This window comes from Spermophilus citellus (assembly GCF_964194105.1).
Source record: "Spermophilus citellus genome assembly, chromosome: 4".
In the NCBI taxonomy this organism is placed as follows: Eukaryota; Metazoa; Chordata; class Mammalia; order Rodentia; family Sciuridae; genus Spermophilus; species Spermophilus citellus.
In genome coordinates, this window is record NC_138185.1 from 128,129,493 (window position 1) to 128,153,047 (window position 23,555).

At 37.5% G+C, this 23,555-nt stretch overlaps 1 protein-coding gene across 1 annotated transcript in view; it reads right to left on the minus strand.

Annotated features, from left to right (window-relative positions):
• Nucleotides 1–1,643: 1,643 nt before the first annotated feature.
• The window catches only part of TMOD2 (tropomodulin 2), a 45,862-nt gene continuing 23,950 nt past the window's right edge, over nt 1,644–23,555 (minus strand). The window contains exons 5-10 of the mRNA XM_081290090.1: nt 22,764–22,850; nt 18,994–19,124; nt 17,150–17,257; nt 9,785–9,928; nt 3,788–3,932; nt 1,644–1,903 (exon numbers count right to left, since the gene is read on the minus strand). Coding sequence (XP_081146216.1) covers nt 1,869–1,903; nt 3,788–3,932; nt 9,785–9,928; nt 17,150–17,257; nt 18,994–19,124; nt 22,764–22,850 — 650 coding nt within the window. The 3' untranslated portion in view covers nt 1,644–1,868. The remainder of the gene's footprint in view (nt 1,904–3,787; nt 3,933–9,784; nt 9,929–17,149; nt 17,258–18,993; nt 19,125–22,763; nt 22,851–23,555) is intronic.

Below are 23,555 nucleotides of genomic sequence, written 5' to 3' on the forward strand. Positions count from 1 at the left end.
AGTGCTTGCCTAGCACATGGAGGTCCTGGGTTCAATCCCCAGCACACACACACATATACACACACAAAGGATGTGCTGAACAACTAGTCTGTAAAATTATTGAAAATTTAGCAATCATCAAGCCTGTACAAGTTGGATCCAACATACTACACATACTACATTTAAATGCTTGAGAAGGAAGGAAAAATCTAACTGAAAGCTACCAAATAGTAGTTACTACTTTTTTTTTTAGATTGATAAGGAGGTGTAGTAATAAACAAAAGGATTTTGAGAGTTCCAAAAAGGTCAGAATGTTCTAATTATTGTGCCCTCAAAAATGTAAAAAATTCTCAAGAAAATGAGATGTTTTAAAGGACTTGAGAGAAAGAGACTTAGGTACTTATAATTCAAGTACATGTCCAATTTATAAGGGATCACCTGAATAGATTCCATGTGCTTTATAAGCCAAATATTATAGTAACTGTTTTTCCATTGACTTCTTTTACTGCTACAAAGTAACTCAGGAACCCTTAGATTAAACTGACCTTCTGCCAGGATTAGCAATCTCTTTAGTTCTAGGTGTTACCTTTATAAGGCTCAGAATTATGGAGAAAAGGAGTGCTGGAGGGAGATATGAAAGGAAGGGAGGGGAGAAGACAGAAAGAGAGGGGGAATCTCCACAGGTGTGCAATGGTGTTTTGAGGCACAGTCTCAGGTTAACTGCACTAAGTGAAGAACTCCTGTCACCTGTCTCCTTACATTTACATTACACTGTTGTACTGTTACATTAAGATTAACACTACAATGCAGTCATCTCAGCTGTATTTTCACAGGCTCTGTCTTTGAGATGACAAATACCTGGAGAAGTCATCATTCATATTTCTTCCTGATGTTTGCAAATATCAGGATGGATCATGACACGTGGACAAAAATCTGTATAATTTACCTGAATATTCACATTTTTTCCCAGCAATCTCGTTACACTACAGATAAAGTAATAAACCCTTGTAAAATCTGTCAAACTAATGTTTTCTTGTATATCAGACAATTGATTAAGATATGATTATTTTTTTATTTAGGAATGTATTTTTGTTTTAAAATTCTCTCTTACTAAAGTTTAAAAACTTCCTATCATGTCTGGAAAACTCTGCAATGCTTTGAAGTTATCCATTAAAGTCATGTTAAAGATTCAATTTATGTTGAGTGATCAATAAAGGCAGGTGTGCTAATTCATTTCACTACCTGTGAGTCTGATTTAAAGCTATATTCGTGGGTTAATAATCAATTTACACTTCTTTACTAATTGTGTGTTAAAGTGTCACAATGCTGTCTTTTTTATGAAGATGATCTGCAATCATTTGGACATGTGCATTTAGTGATTTTTCTGGAATTAAGAGAGAATTTGTGCTAAATTGGTCACATTTCCTCACCCAGTGAGAAATTGGCAATACTAATTTTTCATGTGGTAAGCAGAACACTTCTGATGTATTTAGCCTAACTCCAAGCTATGCATGTAAACAGAGATAGGCCTCTATCATAATCACAGTTACAGATATGTATTATATACTAAATTCCTTTCATTGATTAAAAAAAGTTCATGTAAGAAAACAAGATAACCCAACATGAAAGTGGTTAATAAAGTCAGTCTCTAAGGTCTGTATCAGTCCACTTGTGCTAGTTGCCAGAGGTGCCCATGAGAAAGTAAAACAACTGTACATATGTAAGAATCCCAGATAAATAAGTAGGACTCAAAAAGAATAACAAATTACTAGTTGTATGGTTAACGGAAATGAACAACCTTTGATAAAATGGTCCCATGGGGAAGGAGAAGAGTTTGTGTCGGTTTTTAGATGGCTGTGTGGTGAAAGTTCTTCTCTTCTAGTGGACGTTTACCTTCGGTCTCCTTCAACCCTCTTCTTACGAACTAGGTGAGAACGAGAGAAAAGCTTAACAAGACAAATTGAAGGAAGGGATATTTCTTAAATTTCAGACAAACATAATTAATGTCACAAAACATCAATCTCACATATGTGAGGATACCAATTATCTTAAACTTCAATATTTAATTGACCAGGGCAATAAATGGAAATGATAAAATAATCCAGTATCTGGAGAAATTTACATTTAAATAAAGCTATGTCTGATAGTTGGGAGCTTGAGTATTAGAACTTTGTCATCTTTGTAGTCCAGAAGAGACCTGTGAAACTGTGAACTTCTAAATATTTTCATGGTCACTTATCCTAGACACACCTTCTCAACTTCTGTACAACTCAACCACTGATTGGCTTTAACAAACTCCCTAGGTTAATGCAATCACAGTCCATGAATTGTGACTGTGGCTTGAAGACCAGGTTTCTGCAAACAGTAATCCCATTTCTAAACCTCATCTAAGTAACTACTCTTGGATTCAGGATCACCTCTCCATTTACTTAACACCGTGTTTTGCCTGTTTTTCTGTGGTTACTATGTTGTTCAGATGTGGACCCAATGTGCTTTCCTAGACACCTTTGGAGTGCTGCCTCTACTCTTTTTCAAAGCCCCCTGCTGGGCTGCCTGTTAATCTTACCCTGTGAACCCCACAGGTAAGCATGGCCCTATATGCGACCTGCCTCTTGATACCATATACCTTGGCTGCGTTGCAGGGTCTTGGCTAAGCATGGGCAGGCACCTGGACACTAAGTTTTACTTGACCCTTCCTATTTTAACCTTTAGCTTCTATCTTCCCCACAATCCGAATCCTCTTTAGGACCAGAAAAACTGCATTTGGAGGAACACCTTGCCCAGTTCCTCTGTCCAAGGTCTTGCATACTGCTCCTGAACCTTAAACTGGGGACTGAAACCTGTTGTCAGCTGACTCATTGCTTGCCAAGTGGACTGTCTGCTCCTAGATGTTCTTTTTCCATGTTGCTCCAGGTGGCTGGGTTGTCCCCATACTATACCTTCCCAATCTGTTCCATTCTTCTGTGCTGGTTTTTTTTTTTTTTTTTTTTTTGTATCAGGGTTTGAATACAGAGGTAATTAACCACTGAGCCACATTCCCAGCCCTTATTTATATTTTATTTAGAGACAGGGTCTTGCTGAGTTGCTACAGCCTTGCTAAGTTGCTGAGGCTGGCTTTGAACTTGTGATCCTCCAGCCTCAACCTCCTGAGCCACTAGGATTACAGGTGTGTGCTACTGTACATCAGGCTTCTGTGCTGTATTTAACCGGGACATGCCTCACCTCTGCCTAACCGAAGAAATGTTATGCATCTTCAACAAAATTAAAGAGAAGCTAACTGAAAAAGCTACTTCCGAGTTTAACTGTCATAATTACCTCCATTAGTTTATTTCGCATGTAAAGTTCCGAAATATCAGACATACCTATATCACATATAAATATGTGAAGAAAGAATAAGTAGTGAGAAGTCAATCATAAGTAGTGAGAACTTCTATGTCCTTGTGTCGATTTTTGGATACAGATAACAGAGCTTAATCCATAAGTGAGAAGTAGGTAAAGGAAAAAGAAGAAAAAAGTAAAAAAGAAGAAATTAAAGGAAAGGCATAGAAACAAAGGAAATGAAGCAAGAGTCAAAGTCAGTTTGGAAAAAAGAACAAACAGCTCTTTTTGAAAGAATGCTATGTTGACACTTTAACACTCCAGGGGCCACGAGGACGTCTAAGACCATGTGACCATGTGCCTTGGGTGAAGAAATAAGCAACACCAAGGCCAATGGGATGGTATCTGTGACAGGGGGCATCAGAGGTGGAAAAGTGAATGTTCAGCAGGATCTTCCTACTGTCACCAGTGCATATCACGGCTGGATTACCCAGGTCATTATTCTTTGTGATGGCAGCTGCCACTCTTGTCCGTGGCCCTTGCTTGGTAAACTGGTATCCAAACTTGAGGATCCTTGAATTTTCTTCCAGCATCTGGGCAATTTCCATCTCTACAGCTGTTCCCAACTGCTGCCTCTGGTTGCAGGTGCATACACACACACACACACACACATATAGGATGACCAAAAAAGGAAAAGGAAATTGTTAATGCACAGGAAAGATATGTGGCTACTTGAACAAAAATTCTAAGAAACCAAAGTGTCAAATTCAAAAGGGACAGTGTCATTGGAGATGTGTCCTCCCATATACTCATTTGAGTCCTGCTCCTTGACTAGAAGAAAAATCCAGACAGATGAATCTGCTGGTGTCCTAAGGTGAAAAAAAAAATTAAACAACCATTTATGAAGAAACAGGTGATTCAAGAGGTACAGTTAAAGTAAAACTAATATTTGAGGCTTCTAAGTCATTCCAGTATAAAAAGAATTTAAACATTTTTTTTTTTTTTTTTTTTTTTTTTGCTGTTGCAAAGGCCTGTGAATGCTAGGTAAGCACTATAGCACTGAGATACAACTGTATTTTGTTTCGAGACAGGGTCTTGCTAAGTTGACCAGTCTGGCCTTGACCTTGTGATCCTTCTGCATCAGCCTCTTGAGCAACTGGAATTATACCTGACCACTGTTTTTTCTTCTTCTTTGTGAAACTGTCTTACAGCAATCAACTCAATTGCTGTATTTTCTATTCTAGGATCCATATCCAAAAATCATTAAAGATCAACAACCAATCTGCCATTCTCTCAACAGTTTCAGTTGGAGATCCCAAAGGGGCTTTACTGAGTAGGATCAGATGAATTATCAAACACTGAAGTTACTGGGCTACAGAAAAATCTCCAAGAAAACTTGGTAGCAAGAGGGGTATTTCTTTGTTTGTTTTTAAGTGGAGACATAGAATATTGAATAAGCACAGAAGGGTTTTTTTTTAATTGGAGCATGTGGATATAGAAATTAAAAATTAAATTTAAGGAATATAGTATATATTTTTTCCACAATATAATCATTAAACTTTAAAAAAATGAAAAGTACAGGTTTGTTCAGAAAAAGCAAACAAGAAGTATATGAAAACCGCTTTCCGCAACTTGCTCCTTCCCCACATGTAGTCTTCTCAACATTTTCTGTGCATTTATATATCCACACACAGGTACATCCATGCTTTTTTTTTCCACATAAGTCAATTAGGGTAGTTTATGTTTCTGAAACATGTGTTTATTTTCCATCCAATATTAATCTTTTAATGTTGGTAAATAAACATTTACCTCACCCTTATAAAGAGAGCTGCACAGCATTCCACTGTAGGGATGGGTCAGTGAGCTAGCCAGGCCCCCACTGACTGAAGGTCATTGTGCCTTCCACTCCCACTGTTACAAGCAACACTGCTGTGAACTTCCCTGTGCACACAGTATATCTGGAGGTATTTCTGCAACTCTGTCTGTAGGGCAAGTTATAGCTGGGTCTAAGGGTAAGCATATTTCAAATTCTGATATATTACTGAATTATCCTCAAAGGTTATGATAACTTTTATTTCTGCCAACAGTACATGAAAGTTACTGGTTTTCCTCTCTTAGCCAAATTATCCATTTTTAAAAACCTTGACCAATTTGGTGAAAAATTATACTTAACTTGCCCCCCCTTTTTTTTTTGGTATGAGGGCTTGAACCCAGGGGCACTTTACCACTGAGCTACTTCTTCATACCTTTATATTTTCAGACAGGGTCTTTCTTGCTAAATTGCTTAGGACCTCATTAAATTGCTGAGGCTGGCTTTGAACTTGTGATCCTCCTGCCTCAGCCTCCCAATCACTGAAGTGACTGGGATTATAGGTGTGTGCCACCATATCCAGCCTACTTGCATTTCTCAACTTACAATTTCTCAATTTACATTTCTTGAATTATGAATAAGAACAATCATTTTCTTATGCATTTGTATTTCTCTTTTTGGAGGAACTACCCATATATGTCACTTGCCCATTTTGCTGCCGACTTTTTTTTTTAAAGTGACACATAAGTTTCTCATATATTAGGAAATTAGTCCTTTTTCAAATGTACTGGAAACACATTATTTGGTTTGTCTTTCGATTTTCCTTTTGATTACTATAAAACCTTTTTTCTATTTTCACGATTGAATTCATCAGCCTCCAGATTTTGTCACATTCTCTCTATTCCTCCTAATTTCTTCTATTTGTTTTATGATTTCATATATTTTAATATTTATTTCATTCTAAATTAATTTTGGTATAAGATTGAAGAGACCCAACTTTATTTTGTTCCAGCGGGTGCTTCCATCTTTTTCTTCATTCTTCCCTGATTTGAAATACTGACATGTGACTGCAAAAATTTCAGTTGTACTCAATTTCTGGAATCTATTCTATTGCTTTGCCATTATAATATATTTAAAAAATATATACCTTTTAAATTTGGGAGATGTAAGTATGAATTAGATGAAGGAGAAAAGTTAATGGGAGAACTTCTGAGTCCAGACAAATTTTGGGGGGTATTGGGGAGTGAACCTAGGGTTGTTCCACCACTAAGCTACACCCCAAACTCTTTTTATTTATTTATTTTTTTTTATATTTATTTTGAGGCAGGGTCTCATCAAGTTGCCAAGGCCAGCCCCAAACTTTTAATCCTCATGCCTGGTTTCAATCCCCAGTACCAAAGAGAGAGAGAGAGAGAGAGAGAGAGAGAGAGAGAGAGAGAGAGAGAAACACTGACCTCTAAGTTTCAGAGAACTTCAGCTCATAACACAGGTTAGAGGATTAGATTCTATCAAGGATTAATGCCTGCCTCACTGGAACTATAGGCATGCACTACTTTACCCAGTACTTAATTTGAAGTCTTTTGTGTTACATTATCCCAGAACAGAAAATGGACATCAAAATTTCTTAAAACATGGGTATTTTTCTTTTCATAGTTTATCACTAAATACAAAGAAAAAAAATGAAAGTTTGTGCATACATGTTTTCAAAATACTTTTTTAGCTATTACCCATCTGTTTCTTCAATATGCACCACTGTTTGTTCTTCTCAGTGGGAGCACATGACTAGATGATTATGTATTTACCTGGAGCCTAGCCACAGCAGCCCTCCCCAGAGGAGGGTTCTCAGCAGGCCTCATTTTTGTGCAGCTGCCTTTTGCTGTGATGCTAAATTGATCTCAGCTGCTAGTTCTCCTTAGGAAACTGAGACATTATTATTTAAAAATTTTTTGTAGTTGTAGATGGACAGAATGTCTTTATTTTACTTGTTTATTTTTATGTGGTGCTAAGAATCGAACTCAGTGCCTCACACATGCTAGGCAAGTGTTCTGCCACTGAGCTACAGCTCCAGCCCTTAGAAATTTTATTTCAAATCCAAAAACTTATTTCATATCCTTCATGAGGAGGAAACTGAGGTTACTTCTAAAATTCCATGAGTCAATGAACAAAATTTAGACAAGTTTTGACTCTAAATTTCCTTATTCTTCTAGTAAAGCAAATATTTTTTCCAGTTCCTCGAGGAAATCTGAATTCTCCTTCTTGTCACAAACATAAAAAGAAGCCATTTAAACCAGGCATTAGAGGCTGAAGCAGGAGGATTGCAAGTTCAAGGCCAACCTTAACAACTTAGCCAGATCTGTCTCAAAATAAAAAGGGCTGGGGGAAAAGCTCAATGGTAAAGTGCTGCTGGATTCAATCCCTAGTACCTAGGATAAGAAACAGAGAGGTAGATAGAGGGAGATGAGTGAAGAGAAGGGAGAGAGGGGAAACATTTCAGAAGCACAATGGAGGGCTAAAGATGAAGAATTGCTCAAACACATTCCTGGATGGCTGGGGAGAGGTAATGAGGCTGAGTTAGAGGGAATTAAGAGACAAAGTTCAGAATTCATATTTCAAGGTCTTCTTCTCCCCTCAACCTCCACCTTGAAGGTACTTGGGACTGAACCTGGAGCCTTTTATATGCTAGGCAAGTGCTCTATCACTGAATTATATCTCTACCCCTGTTAAAATTTTTTATTTTGAGGCAGGGTCTTCCAAAATTGCCCAGCTGGCCTCCAATTTGTAATCCTTCTTCCTCAGACTTCCAAGCAGCTGAGATTATAGTTGTGGGTTACTATGCCCAGTGTCAGAGTCTTCTTAAGCATTAGAAAAACCCTTCAAATTTTCAGGATTCCAGCTCATCCACTAGGGGTAGTATTTCGAGATTTAGCAAATGAAAATACAAGACAATGGCTAAATATGATTTTCAGATAATGAATAACATTTTATTAGAAAGATGTCTCAAATATTTCCTGGATAATCCTTTTACTAGAAATTATATATTATGTACCTGAAAGTCAAATTGAATTGTATTTTATGTAGTAACCTTAACTAGGTGGTATCATGCCAGAAACTAGGAACAGAGTATGACATTATTACAGATATAGTGTCCTAAACCAGGACAGAAAGTTAAATATACTTTGGAACAAGGTATCTATCTCTGTGTTACATCCTGTGGAAATACTTCCTAAGAGCCTACTTCTTCCTGATATGAGTCTATTCCACAAATATCCCTGAGTTATCACTTCTTTTCACTCACTTCACATTTCTGTTTCTGTAGTTTCCCAGTTCTGGATGCTTTTTCTTAATTTATTAGCAGCTGGACACACATGAGGATACACAGCACTGAGCTTCCTTTGGGTGTGTGGGGCCATGTGTGGCACATTTCCAGGATGCTCTCAAGCCACACCTCTGCGTTTAGGAGAGTGGTTTTGGTGGGGCATCCCTTCTAGGAGGGCAGGAGCCAAGAAGCTGCTATCTCTTGGTGATTGCCCTGATCCCCTGGCAATAGGCCTCAGGAGGAATCCAGAATCAGAGGGTCTGCACTGAAACAACGTGCTTGACCCAGTTAGCAAAGACAGAGAGTAAAGCTTTCATGGGAACTGACAGGAGTCTCCAGGCTTAGGCAATAGTCCTGGGTGATCACTCAGATTCACTGAATCCCCATCGCAGACACTTCCCTTTGGCCAAAGGACCAGGGCACAGCATCGAGCCTGAGAGCTGAGGGTTGCTACCTGCAGGCAAGAGTAAGCTGAGCCAGCAGAGCCAACTTAAAGGCCTGTAGGCTGATGCCCAGGAAAAGGTCTCCAAGGTCCAGGCAGTGGTGGCTCCAAGGAAAAGCAGTTTGCTCTGGCTGATTTGGGGACCCTGAGAAATAGCATGGCAGAGTTGAGACTGTGATCATGCTGTAGGCCAGGCCTGCTATATTAAGCCAGACCATCTTTTAGAATCCTGATTCCTTTAAACAGGCTCTAACTCCAGCACCAGACTGAGGGAACTCAGGTCTGCTCTTTCAGCTCTGGCAGCCTCTAGCCAAGGACAAGAGGTCACCCTGCATTCTCCTTCTAGCCATAGTTCCAGTGAGAAGCAAAAGCAATGCTGGGACAGCACTGGGCTGAGGTCCATACTCAAAGCCAGGTGTGGGGGCACATGCCTGTAATCCCAGTGACTCAAAGGGTGAAGTGGGAGGATTGTGAGTTCAAAGCTAGCCTTAGCAATTTAGAGATGCCCTAGGTAAATCAATGAAACCCTGTCTCCAAATGAAAAATAAAAATGGCTGGGGATGTGGCTCAGTGATTAAGCACCCCTGGGTTCAATCCCTGGCACCAAAAAAAAAAAAAAAAAAAAAAAAAAAAAGGTGACAATGAGATGGCTGAACAAAGTAGCCGTCAATACCCCTGCCACTACCACCTGGCTTTCTCCTCTGCTGCCTACCTAGCCAGGGCAGGAGAATGCCATGTCTCAGGCTGCTTCACTGTGCAATGTTTAATTAGTAACATTCTGCCACACACCCTTTACGAGCCTAAAGCTGATAAAACTTACAGGAAAGCCAGAACACCAACTGAGTCCCATAGAGAATGTCTTTTTAACTCACTCTCTCCTCTCTGCACCTGTGAGTTAACTCTGCCCGACTTGCATTACCTGGTTGTCGATCTTGATCTCTGTCAAGGTGTCATTTTCTCTCAGTGCCTCCACCAGGGCCAGGATCCCAGTTCCAGTGATAAAATTGGATTCTATGTTTAGACTTTTCAAGGTCTTGTTTACTTTCAGCATATCTGCGAAAGCCTTATTATGCAAAAACAAATAACCATTAGGGTCTCTCAAGATTGAGGCACTGAACACCTCACCACAAAGTGCAGATATTTTTGTAGCACTTAAAGAAAACCTTAATTAAGTCATACTTTCACCCTCAAGTAAAAAGATACTAATTTAAAACAGCAATGAAAATAGTTGAGTCCACAGTCGAGGTTATGTGGATGTCTTCTTTTGAGAAATGTGTATTCACATTTGTCTGTCTTTAAAGTTGATTATTTTTTGGCTGTTGAGTTTGAGTTTCTTATATTCTGGACATTAATTCCTTGTCAGATAAATAATTTGCAAATATTTTCTCTCATTTTGTAGGGTGACTTTTACTCTGTTGACTGTTTCCTTTGCTGTACAGAAGTTTTTGGTTTGATGTAATCCTGTTGTCTATTTTTGGTTTTGTTGCCTGTACTTTGAAGCATTATCTAAAAGTCTCTGTCCCACTCCTGGGTATGTATTCAAAGGAAAGGGAGTAAGTATGTTGAAGAGCTAGCAGCACTGTCTATTGCAGATCTATTGCTGCACTACTCCCAATAGCCAAGATATGGAAACAACCTAAGAATCCATCAATGCATGAATGAATACAGAAAATGTATGTGTATGTGTATATATATATATATATATATATATATATATATATATATATATATAATATTATTCATCCATAAATAAGAATAAATCCCTATCATTTTTAGCAACATAAATGAGCTTCAAGGACATTATGTTAAGTGAAATAAGCTAGCACAGAAAGACAAATGCCTGAAGTCCTCACCCATATTTGAAAGCTAAAAAAGTTAATCTCATGATGTAGAGAATAGAATAATGGTTGCCAGAGGGTGGAAGATGGAGAGAGGTTGTTTATCATGAACAAAATTATAGTTAGAAGGAAGAAGTGAGTTTCAATGTTCTGTCACAGAAGGGTAATAACTATAGCTAATAATTTATTGTATATTTAAAAATAGTTAGAAGCCAGGCGCTGTGGCTGTATAGAATCCCAGCAGCTCGGGATGCTGAGGCAGGATGCTGAGGATCAATCATGAGGTCAAAGCCAGCCTCAGCAAAAGCAGGGCACTAAGCAACTCAGTGTGACCCAGTTTCTAAATAAAACACAAAATGGGGCTGGGGATATAGCACAGTGGTCGAGTGTCCCTGAGTTCAATCCCTGGTACCAAATAAGTAAATAAAAATAAAAAAAGAAGAGCCAGGAGTAGTGGTGCATGCCTCTAATCCCAACTACTGGGGAGTCCAAGGCAGGAGGATTGCAAGTTTGAGGCCAGCCTCAGTAACTTTGAGAGACTCTGTCTCAAAAAAAAAAAAAAGGACTAACAATGTAGCTCAGTGGTAAAGTACTCCTGGGTTCAATTTCCAGTACCAAATAAAATAAAATGATTAATAGACTTTAAATATTCCTAACATAAGGAAATGATAAATGTTTGAGGTTGTAGATTGCTGATTACCTTGATTTGCTCATTACATATTGTACATATGTATAAATATGTCACATTTATCTCATAAATATACAAAATCATCATGCATCAATAAAAATTTTAAATGGCCATTATCTTTTTTTAAAAATATATTTTTTAAAGTTTTACATTGATACAATATCTTTATTTTGTTTTTTTATTTGTATGTGGTGCTGAGGATGGAACCCAGGGTCTCTCATGTGCAAAGCGAGCGCTCTACCACTGAGCCACAACCTCAGCCCCAAAATGGCCATATTGTTGAAGAATCACTAAAATACAGAAAATAGAAAAATTGGTGGAGAAAATAGCACAAAAAATAATAATAGAATCAGCTTTGTCTTTATCATATATTATATATTGTTGCCTGAGATACCAGAGGTAAGCCTCATTTGGAGTGTTTCATTAAAGAACTGCCTTCAGAGCAGATGGAAAAGCTGGAGCAGATGGAAAGCACACCACCCTCCCTGCGGCTTCCCTGAAGAAGAGCAGCTGCCAGCATGACTGCCAATGGCAGATCTCCTGAAAAGAGTCATGACCTGGGACAAAAGCAAGACAGAGGTCTGGGATTGCAGCTCAGCCATACAGTGCTTGCCTAGGCACCTGTGGGGCACTGGGTTCTATCCTCAACACCACATAAAAATAAATAAAGTAAGTTATTATATCCATCTACAACTAACTTACTAACTAACTATAAAATATATATGTATTTATAACTATATAATATATGTGTATTTGTGTGTGTGTATATATCTATATCTATATCTATATCTATATCTATATAGATATATACACACACAAGAACAAAAGTGAGACAGAAACTGAGGTATCTCCAGACCTTCATACCAGATGCAGTATAGGAAGCAGTGGCAAGGTAGCTATGTCAGGAATGAAAGGCACTGAATGTACCTCTCCCAGAATGCAGTTCTCTTAACTAACAATTACAGGGGCCTCCCAGGCTGTATAACACACTAGGAGAAGGTTTCCAGCCAATTCACCTATCTGCTGAAAAAAAACACTCACTCACTCATTCATTCATTCATTCACTCATCTGTCAGGTTTCTACTGTGTTGCTCCCTCCAGCAGTAGAGAAGACAAAAATATATGTCCTCAGGGAGCTTATCATTGAGCAGGAAGATCAATAAGTTAATAAAAATAAATAAATAGCGTGAAAGATGGTGAGACAGATGGAAAAAAAAAGAGGGCTCCCTTTTAAGGGAAGAGTTTATTCGTGGAATAGATCTACTCGACTGCAGAAAAAATAATCCCACTTTATGTAAACCAACCTTGTTCTATATTCCCAAATATGATTGGGCAATCAATAATTGCCAGATATGATGGGAAAGTCAACATTATGAAAGAGAAAAGCCAATTGAATGAACAGGATAACCCACCATAGCATGAAGAAAAATCAATGTAAAATTTTAAATTATTACTATCCACTTCTCCCTTCCTCCTCCCTACTGGGAAAAGAAAAGGCATTGCCTACAAAAAATAGATACTGGCTATTACATTGTTAAAAAAAAAAAGAGGAATGAGAATGTATTTTGAAAATAAAAAATACCATATTGAAATAAAAGGAAGTAATAGATACCCAGAATTTTAAAAAATTAGCATGGATGAAGACCAAGTTGGTAAGCTAGAAGACAAAGCTAATATTTCTAAGGATGCAGAATAAAAATACAAAGAAAGAAAATATGAATAAAATGTTAAGAGATATGAAGGGAAGATGCCAGAGGTTTCACATTCACCTAAGAGGAGTTCTAAAAGGTTAAAAAAAAAAAAAAAAGAAGACTACTATAGAAAGGAAAAAATTGTCAAATAATTAATGGAAAAATTTCCCCAGAGCTGAAGAAAGTCATGAATCTCTTTCTGAAAGAAATCACTAGATGCTCAGAAGAATGAACACAAGGCCTGTGGGAACAGAGATTTATATTTACAAAGTCATATAATTGGAAGTGCTAGGAGGTTTTTAATTTTTGGAATCTACCTATATAAAAACTTGTGTGTCTATATATATGTAGATGGATAAAATTTTATAAGGCTCAAATGTGTGAAAGTAATGGGAAGAGCTACAGTTTGAAGGTACAAGAGGAAGGAAAGGATGGAAAACAAGAGTGAAAAAATTTTTAAAAAATTAAAAAAAAAAGAAAACAAGAGTGAGTACAGATTGCCCTCACCTTTTACAATAATAAAAAATTACCTAAGATGATGAGTAAAAATATAAATTTCTGCATACTACTGGCCTTCCACCTTGACTGTATGTTAGAATGATCTGGGAACTTTAAAGTGAATCATGAGCAGACAGGATTAACAACCACTTTAAAGTTATAAAGACAACAACTAGAAGAATGAAAAATTGCTAAGGGGATTGCTTCTAGGGAGTAGAACAATGAAGTTCTAAACTATTTTAATTGTTTTTATTGCAGAAAAGATGAGAAGAAGGAGGGGGAGAAGGAATTCACCATGGAAGTTGAAAAGGGTTTCTCATCCTTGGCATGACTGACATTTGGGGGTGGAGAACTCTTTGTTGTGGGAGGTGAGCCTGTGTCCTGCAAGATATTTAGGAGTATCTCTAGCCTGCGATCCATTAAATTCCAATAGCACTCCTCCCAGTCATGAAACCAAAATCTCCAGACACTGCCAAGTGTCCCCTGGAGGGCAAAAGAACTCTTGGGTCGAGAACCACTGGAGTAGAAGAATAATCGTGTATTAGACAATTGCTTGAACTGCAAAGAAATCTCCAGGATTTGGACTGACAGTATGGTACACTATGTGACTTTAAGAATCTTTACTCAGTACTCAACTTTTAATTGAAATTAAACGTACACATTTTAATCAGAACACCAGAGGGGAATATATCAAGCCTTTCCTTTTGGACACTCAAGCTTTGGGATTTACTTTCAGCTTTAGAATAACAAAATGTCAGAGCAATTAGTCCTTTACAAAAAGTTGCAGGACCTCATGGCAAGCAGCCAGAATCTTGCTGATTTCTTTTAAACTTCAGAAAACACTTTTCTCATACTGAATAAAATAGAGGAGACCCAGCCAAACAACCCTGGGCTGTAGGCCCAAGTTCACTTTAGTTCAGCAAATATTTGAGAATCAATTACATGTTCTAGGAATAATAATGTTAGTAAAACAAAGACCAGATTTCTTAAATGATACATAAATAATTTGAGTAGAAATGCATTTTTAAAGAAAAGGTTTTGTTTTTTGTACTTTACAGGATTGTATCAAAATCCAATTTTCTAAGTTGCCCAAATGGTAGCCATGAGAAACATGAGTTCTTAAAAATGGGCTAATCCTATAACCACCATATGACTCAGTTATACCACTCCTTGGTATTTATCCTAAGGAATTAAAGTCATTGTACTATAGTGATACATGCATACCAATGTTTATAGCAGTATAATTCACAATAGTCAAAGTCTGGAACCTACCCAGGTGTCCATAATGAATGAATGAATAAGGGAAATGTGGTCTATATACACAAAGAAATTTTATTCAGCCATAAAGAAAAATGAAATTATATCACTTGCATAAAAATGGATAAAACTTGAGAACATTATGGTAAGTGAAATAAGGCAAACACATAAGGTCAAGAGTTGGATGTTTTTTTCTCATATTTGACAGCTAGAGAGGAAAAAGGAAAGGAAGGTGGGGAGAGGGGACCAAAAAAATCATGAAAATCAAAGGAAGATCAGTATAGGAGAGGCATCAAGGAGTGGGAGGTGGGAGGGAGAGGGGAAGTGCTGGGGAGTGATAATTGGCCAAATTATAGTTATATTGTGTGCATGTATGAATATGAAACAACAAATCCCACCATTATGTACAACTATAATGTACTAATAAAAATGTGGAAAAACAAAGTACATAATACAAAGATAAAGTACCTGAGGGAAAAAAAACGTAAAATACAATAAAATAAAACATATTCAAAATTATATTTTAAGTAAAATATTAGAATTAATTTAACCTATTTATATATTTTTAATTATAGGTGGACACAATATTTTACTTTTATGTGGTGCTGAGGATCAAACCCAGTGCCTCACATATGCTAGGCGAGCGCTCTACCTCTGAGCCACAATCCCAGGCCCCAATAATACCAACATTTTACACATATTTGGGTCTTCTCTTTTTGTTGGAATCTAACAAGGGAAAATTCTATTCATATCCCTATAATGCTATCAATATGGCTATATGGAAGTATTTGGGCCATGGTGAATTGAACTTGATTACAGGTGACTTACATTTACATCCTGGGTTGACCACATAGTGTATAATCTTAAATTACTCAACTTTTGTGAGCCTTAGCTGCCTCACCTGTAAAAGGGGACTAATGTCATTTCTCATACACATAGCTGGTCTATATTAACAACAATCCTAAAAGTACCTTGTTGAATCTATATTTGAAACTTAAATAGAAAAGTCTTTTTAAAAATTTTCTCTTATTTTGCTACCTATTTATTTATGGGTACTGGGGATTGAACCTAGGGACACTTAATACTGAGCTACATCACCAGCCCTTTTAATTTTTTTTTTTTAATTTTGAGATAGGGTCTCCCTAAATTGCTAACTGGCCTCAAACTTGTGATCTTCTTCCCTCAACCTCTTGAGCCACTGGGAGCCACTGCCCAGTTAGAAGAGTCTCTTGAAGTTCTTGGCTTCAGGGTTCAGTCATAATAATTTGAAGATCTCTGTTCCCTGTGAGGGTAACGAACCAATTTTCAACCTACAGAAAAGTTCTTCCCTGACAAGGGCATAACTGTAAGATGAATCATCTGGGACCAGCTAGATGTGACCACAGAAGGTTTCTCTTTTTTTTTTTTTTTTTTTTTTTTTTTAAGAGAGAGTGAGAGAGGAGAGAGAGAGAGAGAGAATTTTTAATACTTATTTATTTTTTCAGTTCTCGGCGGACACAACATCTTTGTTGGTATGTGGTGCTGAGGATTGAACCCAGGCCGCACGCATGCCAGGCGAGCGCGCTACCGCTTGAGCCACATCCCCAGCCCCAGAAGGTTTCTCTTAACACCTTAAGAACAGAATTATTCTTCACAATTGTGTGGTGTTACCTGCTTCTGGATAAATATGAATTCACCTGATCCTATCAGCAAACCTGAACTATTTGAAGAAACTACGTTCTAGAGAAGTACTACAGGAAGAATAACAATGATAACTAGTAGTATTTACTTGAGTTAAGGGACTTCTGAAGTACCTAAAATGCATAGAAGGAATAGGGATTTTGATTTTTTTTTTCATATTTTTGTCAACAGAATGTAAAAAAAGTGTGTCTCTGCATTTGGTTGTTTAAAATACTTTGTTAACATGTTAATCCATTTAAAAAATTAAAATGAAATACACTTTAACATTTTTTTTATATGTGCCAAGTTCCTGCAGGAGTTTGGGGCAGGATCCAAAGGCTTCAACAAAAAGTTAATATGGAAGAAAAAGTTTCAGAAAATTTGTACTAAGTACAGAACAAACCCTAAAAATTTATTTAGCTAAATGCCAAACTTACTTTGTTTCTTGAGTAAAACCAACGAGATTCTAATGTTAATTCAAACTGCTTCACTGTTGGATTGTGAAGTTTTACCCTCATTTAACTTTAATTCCACTTACTAACTATGCACAATTTAAATTTACCATATCTAAAAATTGTTTATTAATTAAAAACCAATTAAAAAGTTTCAAGTGAATTAAAAATTCATGTTATATTTCTGAGAATTTTACTCACAATGGCCACAGGGTCATTGCTGCGGGTTGCAGCCAGGCTGAACTTCTTTACATGAGTGTTGGTCTCCAGAGCCTTTGCAAATTCCTTCAAGGTTGGAATCGGAATGTTCTAAAACAGAGAAGACATTGCTAGCTGATAGATAAACCATTCTACAACACACTACCCTCAAGTTAAAGTCCTACAACTTCTTTTTTGTTTTGGTGCAGAGATTGAATCAGGGCCTTGTGCTAAGGACATATTCTATCTCTGAACTAGCACCCCGTACAACTTGTAAATACCATTTATGTTTCTTAAATTGTCATTATTATTATTTTAAATACCGTGTATGTTTAGATAGCTAGATGACGTGATAACCCCTTGAAAAGGGGTTCATGTCCCATTCTTAGGCAACCAGCTATCCTGAGCCCATAGCACCACTTAAGAGTCCAATAAGGGAATCTAGTGCATTCTGGCATTCTCTTTTCTCTAACCAAGGAATTATACACATACCATGCTTGGTCATTATTTCTTTGTTCTCTATAGCCTAGGCAGATGGCCCTATTTGCCAATCTTTTAATATATCATGGTCTGTCTCTCCTCCATATCTTTAAATGTGGTTTCCTTTTGCCAGAAAATTCCTTTTGTCTTTTTCTCTGATTAAATCCTACTCATCTTTTAAAATCCAGCTGAAATACCTCCTCTTTTGTTTATTGGCTTTCCTAGGCAGCATTAAAATTTTCCTCCCTTACAATTCCATAAATTGGGGGCTTAACACATCATGTTTTAATTGATTCATGTCTTTCTATTAATATAAGTTTTTCAAAGTAAAGACTAAATCTTACTCATCTTTGTACTCTTTCATACAGCACTTAGCACAGTACTGACTAGTGGGGAGGGAGGTGACATGAGGTGTAGCTAGCAGTAAACAAGTCCTGGCTGCACTGTAGATGTGCGACCTTAGCAACTTAAGCTCATTAAGTCTCACTGAGGATTAAATGACATAATAAATTTCAAGTATTTAGCAAGAGATATGGCATGTAGTGAATACTCAATAAAGGTGTTGTTATTATTAAATGCCAGGAATTGGCCAAATATCTTAAGCAATGTTTAGATACATAACATCCCTTCCCCTCCCTTTGAGAACAGAATTAACTTTTTGCCAAATAGAATAAAGTGGGAGTGACAATCTGTGACTTCAGAGACCAGATTGTAAAAGGTATTAGGGCTTTCTCTTTGCTCTTTCATTCTTGGATCACTTTTTTGGGGGAAGCCAGCAGTCATGGTGTGAGGACACTCAGGCAGCCCTAATGAGGATATTGAGGCCTCCTGGAAAAAACACATGGGTGTGCTATCTTGGAAATGGATCCTTCTGTATCATCAGGCCTTCAGATTGGAGTCTGGCTAAGAGTTTCACTATAGCCTCAGTTCAAACCCTGAGTCAACTACTCTTCTGTGTCATTCTCACATTTTTGACCTCACATCTGTGTGAGATAGGAGCTTGAGATGTAGCTCAGTGCTGTAGAACTTGCCTACCATGAGTTTGATTCCCAGAACTGGGGGGAAAACACAACTGTATGAAATAATAAACGTTTGTTGTTTGAAGCCTTTGAGTTTCAGAGTAATTTGTTATTCAGCAATCGATATAACTAATGCACTATGTTTAACTGAGTACTATGATTCTTTTCAAATAATTCTAGAAATTGCTTTTTTTAAAAATCCACTTTTTTTGCATAGGATATCTTGCCTCAAAATCAGTGATAACAAAGGCCAGTAAATGGGTATTAAAAGCAGGCCACCGGTCATCTCCAATAGATTTTCTGACCTCATGATAAATCAGGTGGCTGATGACAATGATAATGAAATACCTTGATGTTGTTGAGGTTGACTTCTTGTAGGCTGGGATCATTGGCTTTCATCTGTTGCAGACTGACTTCCACATTTGTGGGATTGGGTGGTTCCTCAAATATTGGCTTGACCTTTTCACCTTTGACCACATCTAAAACACAAGTTTTGATTTAAAAGAGAAAATGCAAAGTCTCTCCTATCAAAATAGAGATGACTTCCTCCCAAAATGGTAGTTCTTCCATGTGCTCTGATTCTAATAATACTGTAATATCAATGACGGTAGGCTTATTCTCAAGCATGGAAGTGACATAGCTCTGAGTTAAAGTTTGGAAGATTGGTTTCTCAACCACAATGAGAAGTCTCATGCTGGGAGTGGTGGTGAACACCTATAATCCCAGTGATTCGAAGGCTGAGGCAGGAGGATTGCAAGTTCAAGGTTAGCCTCAGCAATTTAGCAAGACTCTCAATAACTTAGTGAGACCCTGCCTCAAAATAAAAAAATAAAAAAGGATGGGGGATGTAATTCAGTGATAAAGTGCCCAGTACCAAAAAAAAAAAAAAAAAAAAGGAGAGAGAGAGAGAGAGAGAGAGAGAGAGAGAGAAAGAGAAAGAGAGAAAGAGAAGTCTGAGTGGATAACACTGCATGGATTTTTAAGTATGGAAGGCTCTATAAGCAAACTTCAACTGTCAAGATACTTGTGGGCAGTTACTGCTGCTCATATGTACTACTTTCAGACTATTATCACTAGACCACAGATTTGAGATGCAAAAAAAATATCATGAGTCTTTTCATTTTCCAAATCTTATTTATTTTGGTGGGGGGGAGTGGCTAGGGATTGAACCTATGACCTCACTCATAACTAAGCATGTTTTCTACCATTAAGCTAACCCTCCAAGCCTGCACTTCCTGAATCTTAATACTCCTTTGGGCTCTTGATCATACTCCACCCTCTTCTGATTTCTGTTTTAGAATTTTAGGTTTGAGGAAGATATGAAAAGACAAAGGAATGGAAAAGAAGAATGGAAGATTTCTCAAAAGCAAATAATAGAAAAAAAAATATATATATGTTTATATATACACACAAAGGGTTAATATTCTAATTCTAATATAGACGGAGCTTCTACATATCGGTAATACAACCTAATTAAAGATGGACAAATTGGTACATTGAGAATAATCTGTCACTCAAATTATGTCATTTGCAGGAAAATAAATGAAGCTTGAGAAGAGGTATGCTGCTTAATTATGTTAAGCAAAATAAGCCAAACTCAGAAAGTCATGGGTCATAGGTTTTCTCTCATGTGGAAGCTAGAGAGAAAAAAGGAAAGGAAAGGTGAGGTGCCGCAGTCTGGCTGGGCACAAAATAACCAAGCCGCCACACAGCCTTGTAGGTTCAAAACAGGAACTTCTTTATTCTCCGCACTCCCGCTAACGCCAGGCAAGCGGCCTTCTCCCGGGACACACCACACACCAACCGGAAATCCCTCCTCAGGCACTTCCCCAACCAATGGGAACTCTCCGGGAATCCCTGTGAGAACTCCAAAGTAGCAGGCTGAGGTGGACAGCAGGGGTCTAATATTACAATTGAATACACAGCTTAACATAACCATTATCATCTCAATGGCTTGCTGGCATCACCACATCACCTCTCAACCACTCCGTTCTGGCAAAAATGCTATGCCTCATTCCAACTCGGCTATGGCCCTAAGCAGTGGGGCACATCTCATGAAAATTGAAGGGAGATCAGTAGAGGAAGGGGAGCAGGGGGAGGATGGAGGAGAGGGAAAGGAGAAATACTGGGCAATGATAATGGCCAAATTATATCATTATATCATGATCATGTAACAAGAAGTCATTGGTGTATAATTATAATACATCAATAAAAATATGGGAAAAATAAATAAAAAAGGCAAAAAAGAAACTGTCACTCAACCAAGAAACATAAAAAATAATTAAACTCCAAAATTAAAAATGAGGTACTACTTCATTAGTAAAAAACTAAAAAATGGTAAGATTTAGAGTGGCAACAATGTGTGTACATGGGGGAAGTATCCTTATATCTTATTGGTGAGAATGTAAATTCATGCAAATATTTTTGGGAGAGTAATTTGATATTACATATCAAAATTTAAATTTGCATACTATACAACCTAGCAATTTTATATCTAGAAGTCTAACCTACAGAAGAAGAGAGCATAAATACATAGATATACATGCAGGAATATTTACTGATAAATTATTTGTGATAGCAAAATCTGATAAGCAAATGTTAATCAGTGTGAAAATAGTTAAATTTAGCATAATAACCTAACAGGATGCTATCTATTCATTACAAGAATGAAATAAACATACACGTACTGTTAAGAGATCACATTTTGAAAAGAAGTCAATGATACTTGTGTGTGTGTGTGTGTGTGTATGTGTGTGTGTGTGTGTGTGTGTGTGTGTATCAACTCAGAAGATCATGTACTGGATTGCTAATAGCAAGCATGTTAGAATGCTACCCTTTGATAATGAAGCTTAAAAAGATGAGCCTTTCATATCTATAAATACATAAGACACCAGAAGGCTGGGAATATGGCTCAGTGGTAGGGTGTTTGCCTAAGTATGCATGAGGACCTGTGTTCCATCCGCAGCAGCCCACATAAAAATAAATAAATAAAAATAATGATTTCTATTTCTTAAAATGAACAAACAAACAAAAAGAAAAACAGGAAAAAACAGCCAGGTATGATAGCACATGCCTGTAATCCCAGCAATTTGGGAAGCTAAGGCAGGAGGATTGCAAATATGAGAACAGCCTCAGCAACTTAGTGAGACTCTTGTTTCTAAATAAAAAATAAAAAGGACTTGGGTTGTAGCTCAGTAGTAAAGTGTCCCTCATTCAATCCCTGGTATAGGAGAGAGAGAAACAGGGAAGGGAGAAAGAGAGGGAGGGAAACAAAATCTGAAAAAAAAAAAAAGGAAAAGAAAAAAGGATATTGTTCATTGTCTGGCTAAATTACCCATGATAAATGCTAGTTCATAAATACATTACTGACTAGAAGGCATCTCCCAAAGCTCCATCAGTGGGAATAAAATATAATTAATCCAAGCGAAGCTATGATATGCTGTGAGTTTTCACAGCACCTGGATCACGCTGTACAAAGATTGCCTGATTAGGGGTCCATCCCTACTCTGCACAGATAAGTTCCTTTATGTAGGAATCATTTTTAATTTGTATCTAAGCCTAGAACACTCTGGACATAAGGTAGGTATTTAGGTGACTGATGAATGCGTAACTGAGAGAGTTTAATTAACTGTACACTTCTCCAGGAAACACTGAAATAGAAGACAGTGGATTGGAACTTCTCTGGGCCAGGAAGTCCACTCCAGCATGTCCTTCATGCTCTCTGGAGGAAGGAGGTACTCAAATTCTAATGCAAGCATCCATTACTGAGACAAAAAGACACTTGAACAGAGAAGAGAACTTTGTCATGTTATCATCATCGATTAAAACACCCTTAGGAACGTGAAACTTCACCTTCAGTGCTGGCTATGTAACCTTTTTTTTTTTTAACCAACAATTTTCTCTTTTTACTGAACATACCTACTAAGAAAGTGTGCTCTGGGCAAAATACACAGGCTAGTACCAGTTAAACTGCCAGACAGAGCTCCTCTCATCAGCTTCTCTGTTCTGAATGACTGTACAGAGTCTGATGATCCTTATGAAATGACACAGTGCCTTCCTCCTACCAGCAACGTGTGAGGTTCCGAAGCCTCATGGACCCCAATCCCACATCAACTCACTTCTTACGGGCCCCTTGCCACCTTTGTCGTTGGTTGTTTCTTCATCAAACTTTGGATTGTTCAGCAAATTGTGTACTCCAAGGACAGCTAAAAACAAGGAACAATGAATGAGCATTAAGTTTGGAGAAGCATGTTAGGATATTCATGGTGTTAATTTGCTCCTTGAAGAACAGTTCTTTAGATTATGAAGATAAGTCTCTAGGTTCCCTTTACTTGCACGGTGTGTGGTATATGTAAAGTGCTAAAGAAACTTATTTTAAAAACCCTCCTTCCAAGACTACCAGCAAGCTTAAATGTCTTTCTATATCTAAATGTGTAAAATCATTTCGAGTCTGAGAAACAATGGTCTACTTATGTTCCCCAATCACTAAATAACTGTTTGGATCCCCTAGTTAAGTAGACTCAACCATTCTGTTTTCTATCTGCAAAATGAGAATGTGGGACTGAGTCTCAGGATTTTGAAGATCTAATATTATATAGATTATTGCATATATCTTTCCAGAGGCAAAAACAGAAAGATAGAGACTCTCTTTTAGCATAAGCCTCCCTATCTCTCAGTGCTAAAAGAAGTTGTTCTTTCCCCACCTTCAATCAGTGTTCCTTGGTGGGACATAAAAGTGACACCAGCAATAAAAGGTCAGTTAAGCATTCTGATGTTAGTCTTCTTTATTACACAGAATGTGCACTAGGAGGCAGCACACTATGTAGGAAGCTACCCTGGGGCAGATGAGTGAGGCAGGCCAAAGCTAGTGAAAATACAACAGAGAAGCCTGAGATTCTCATCAGTCACAC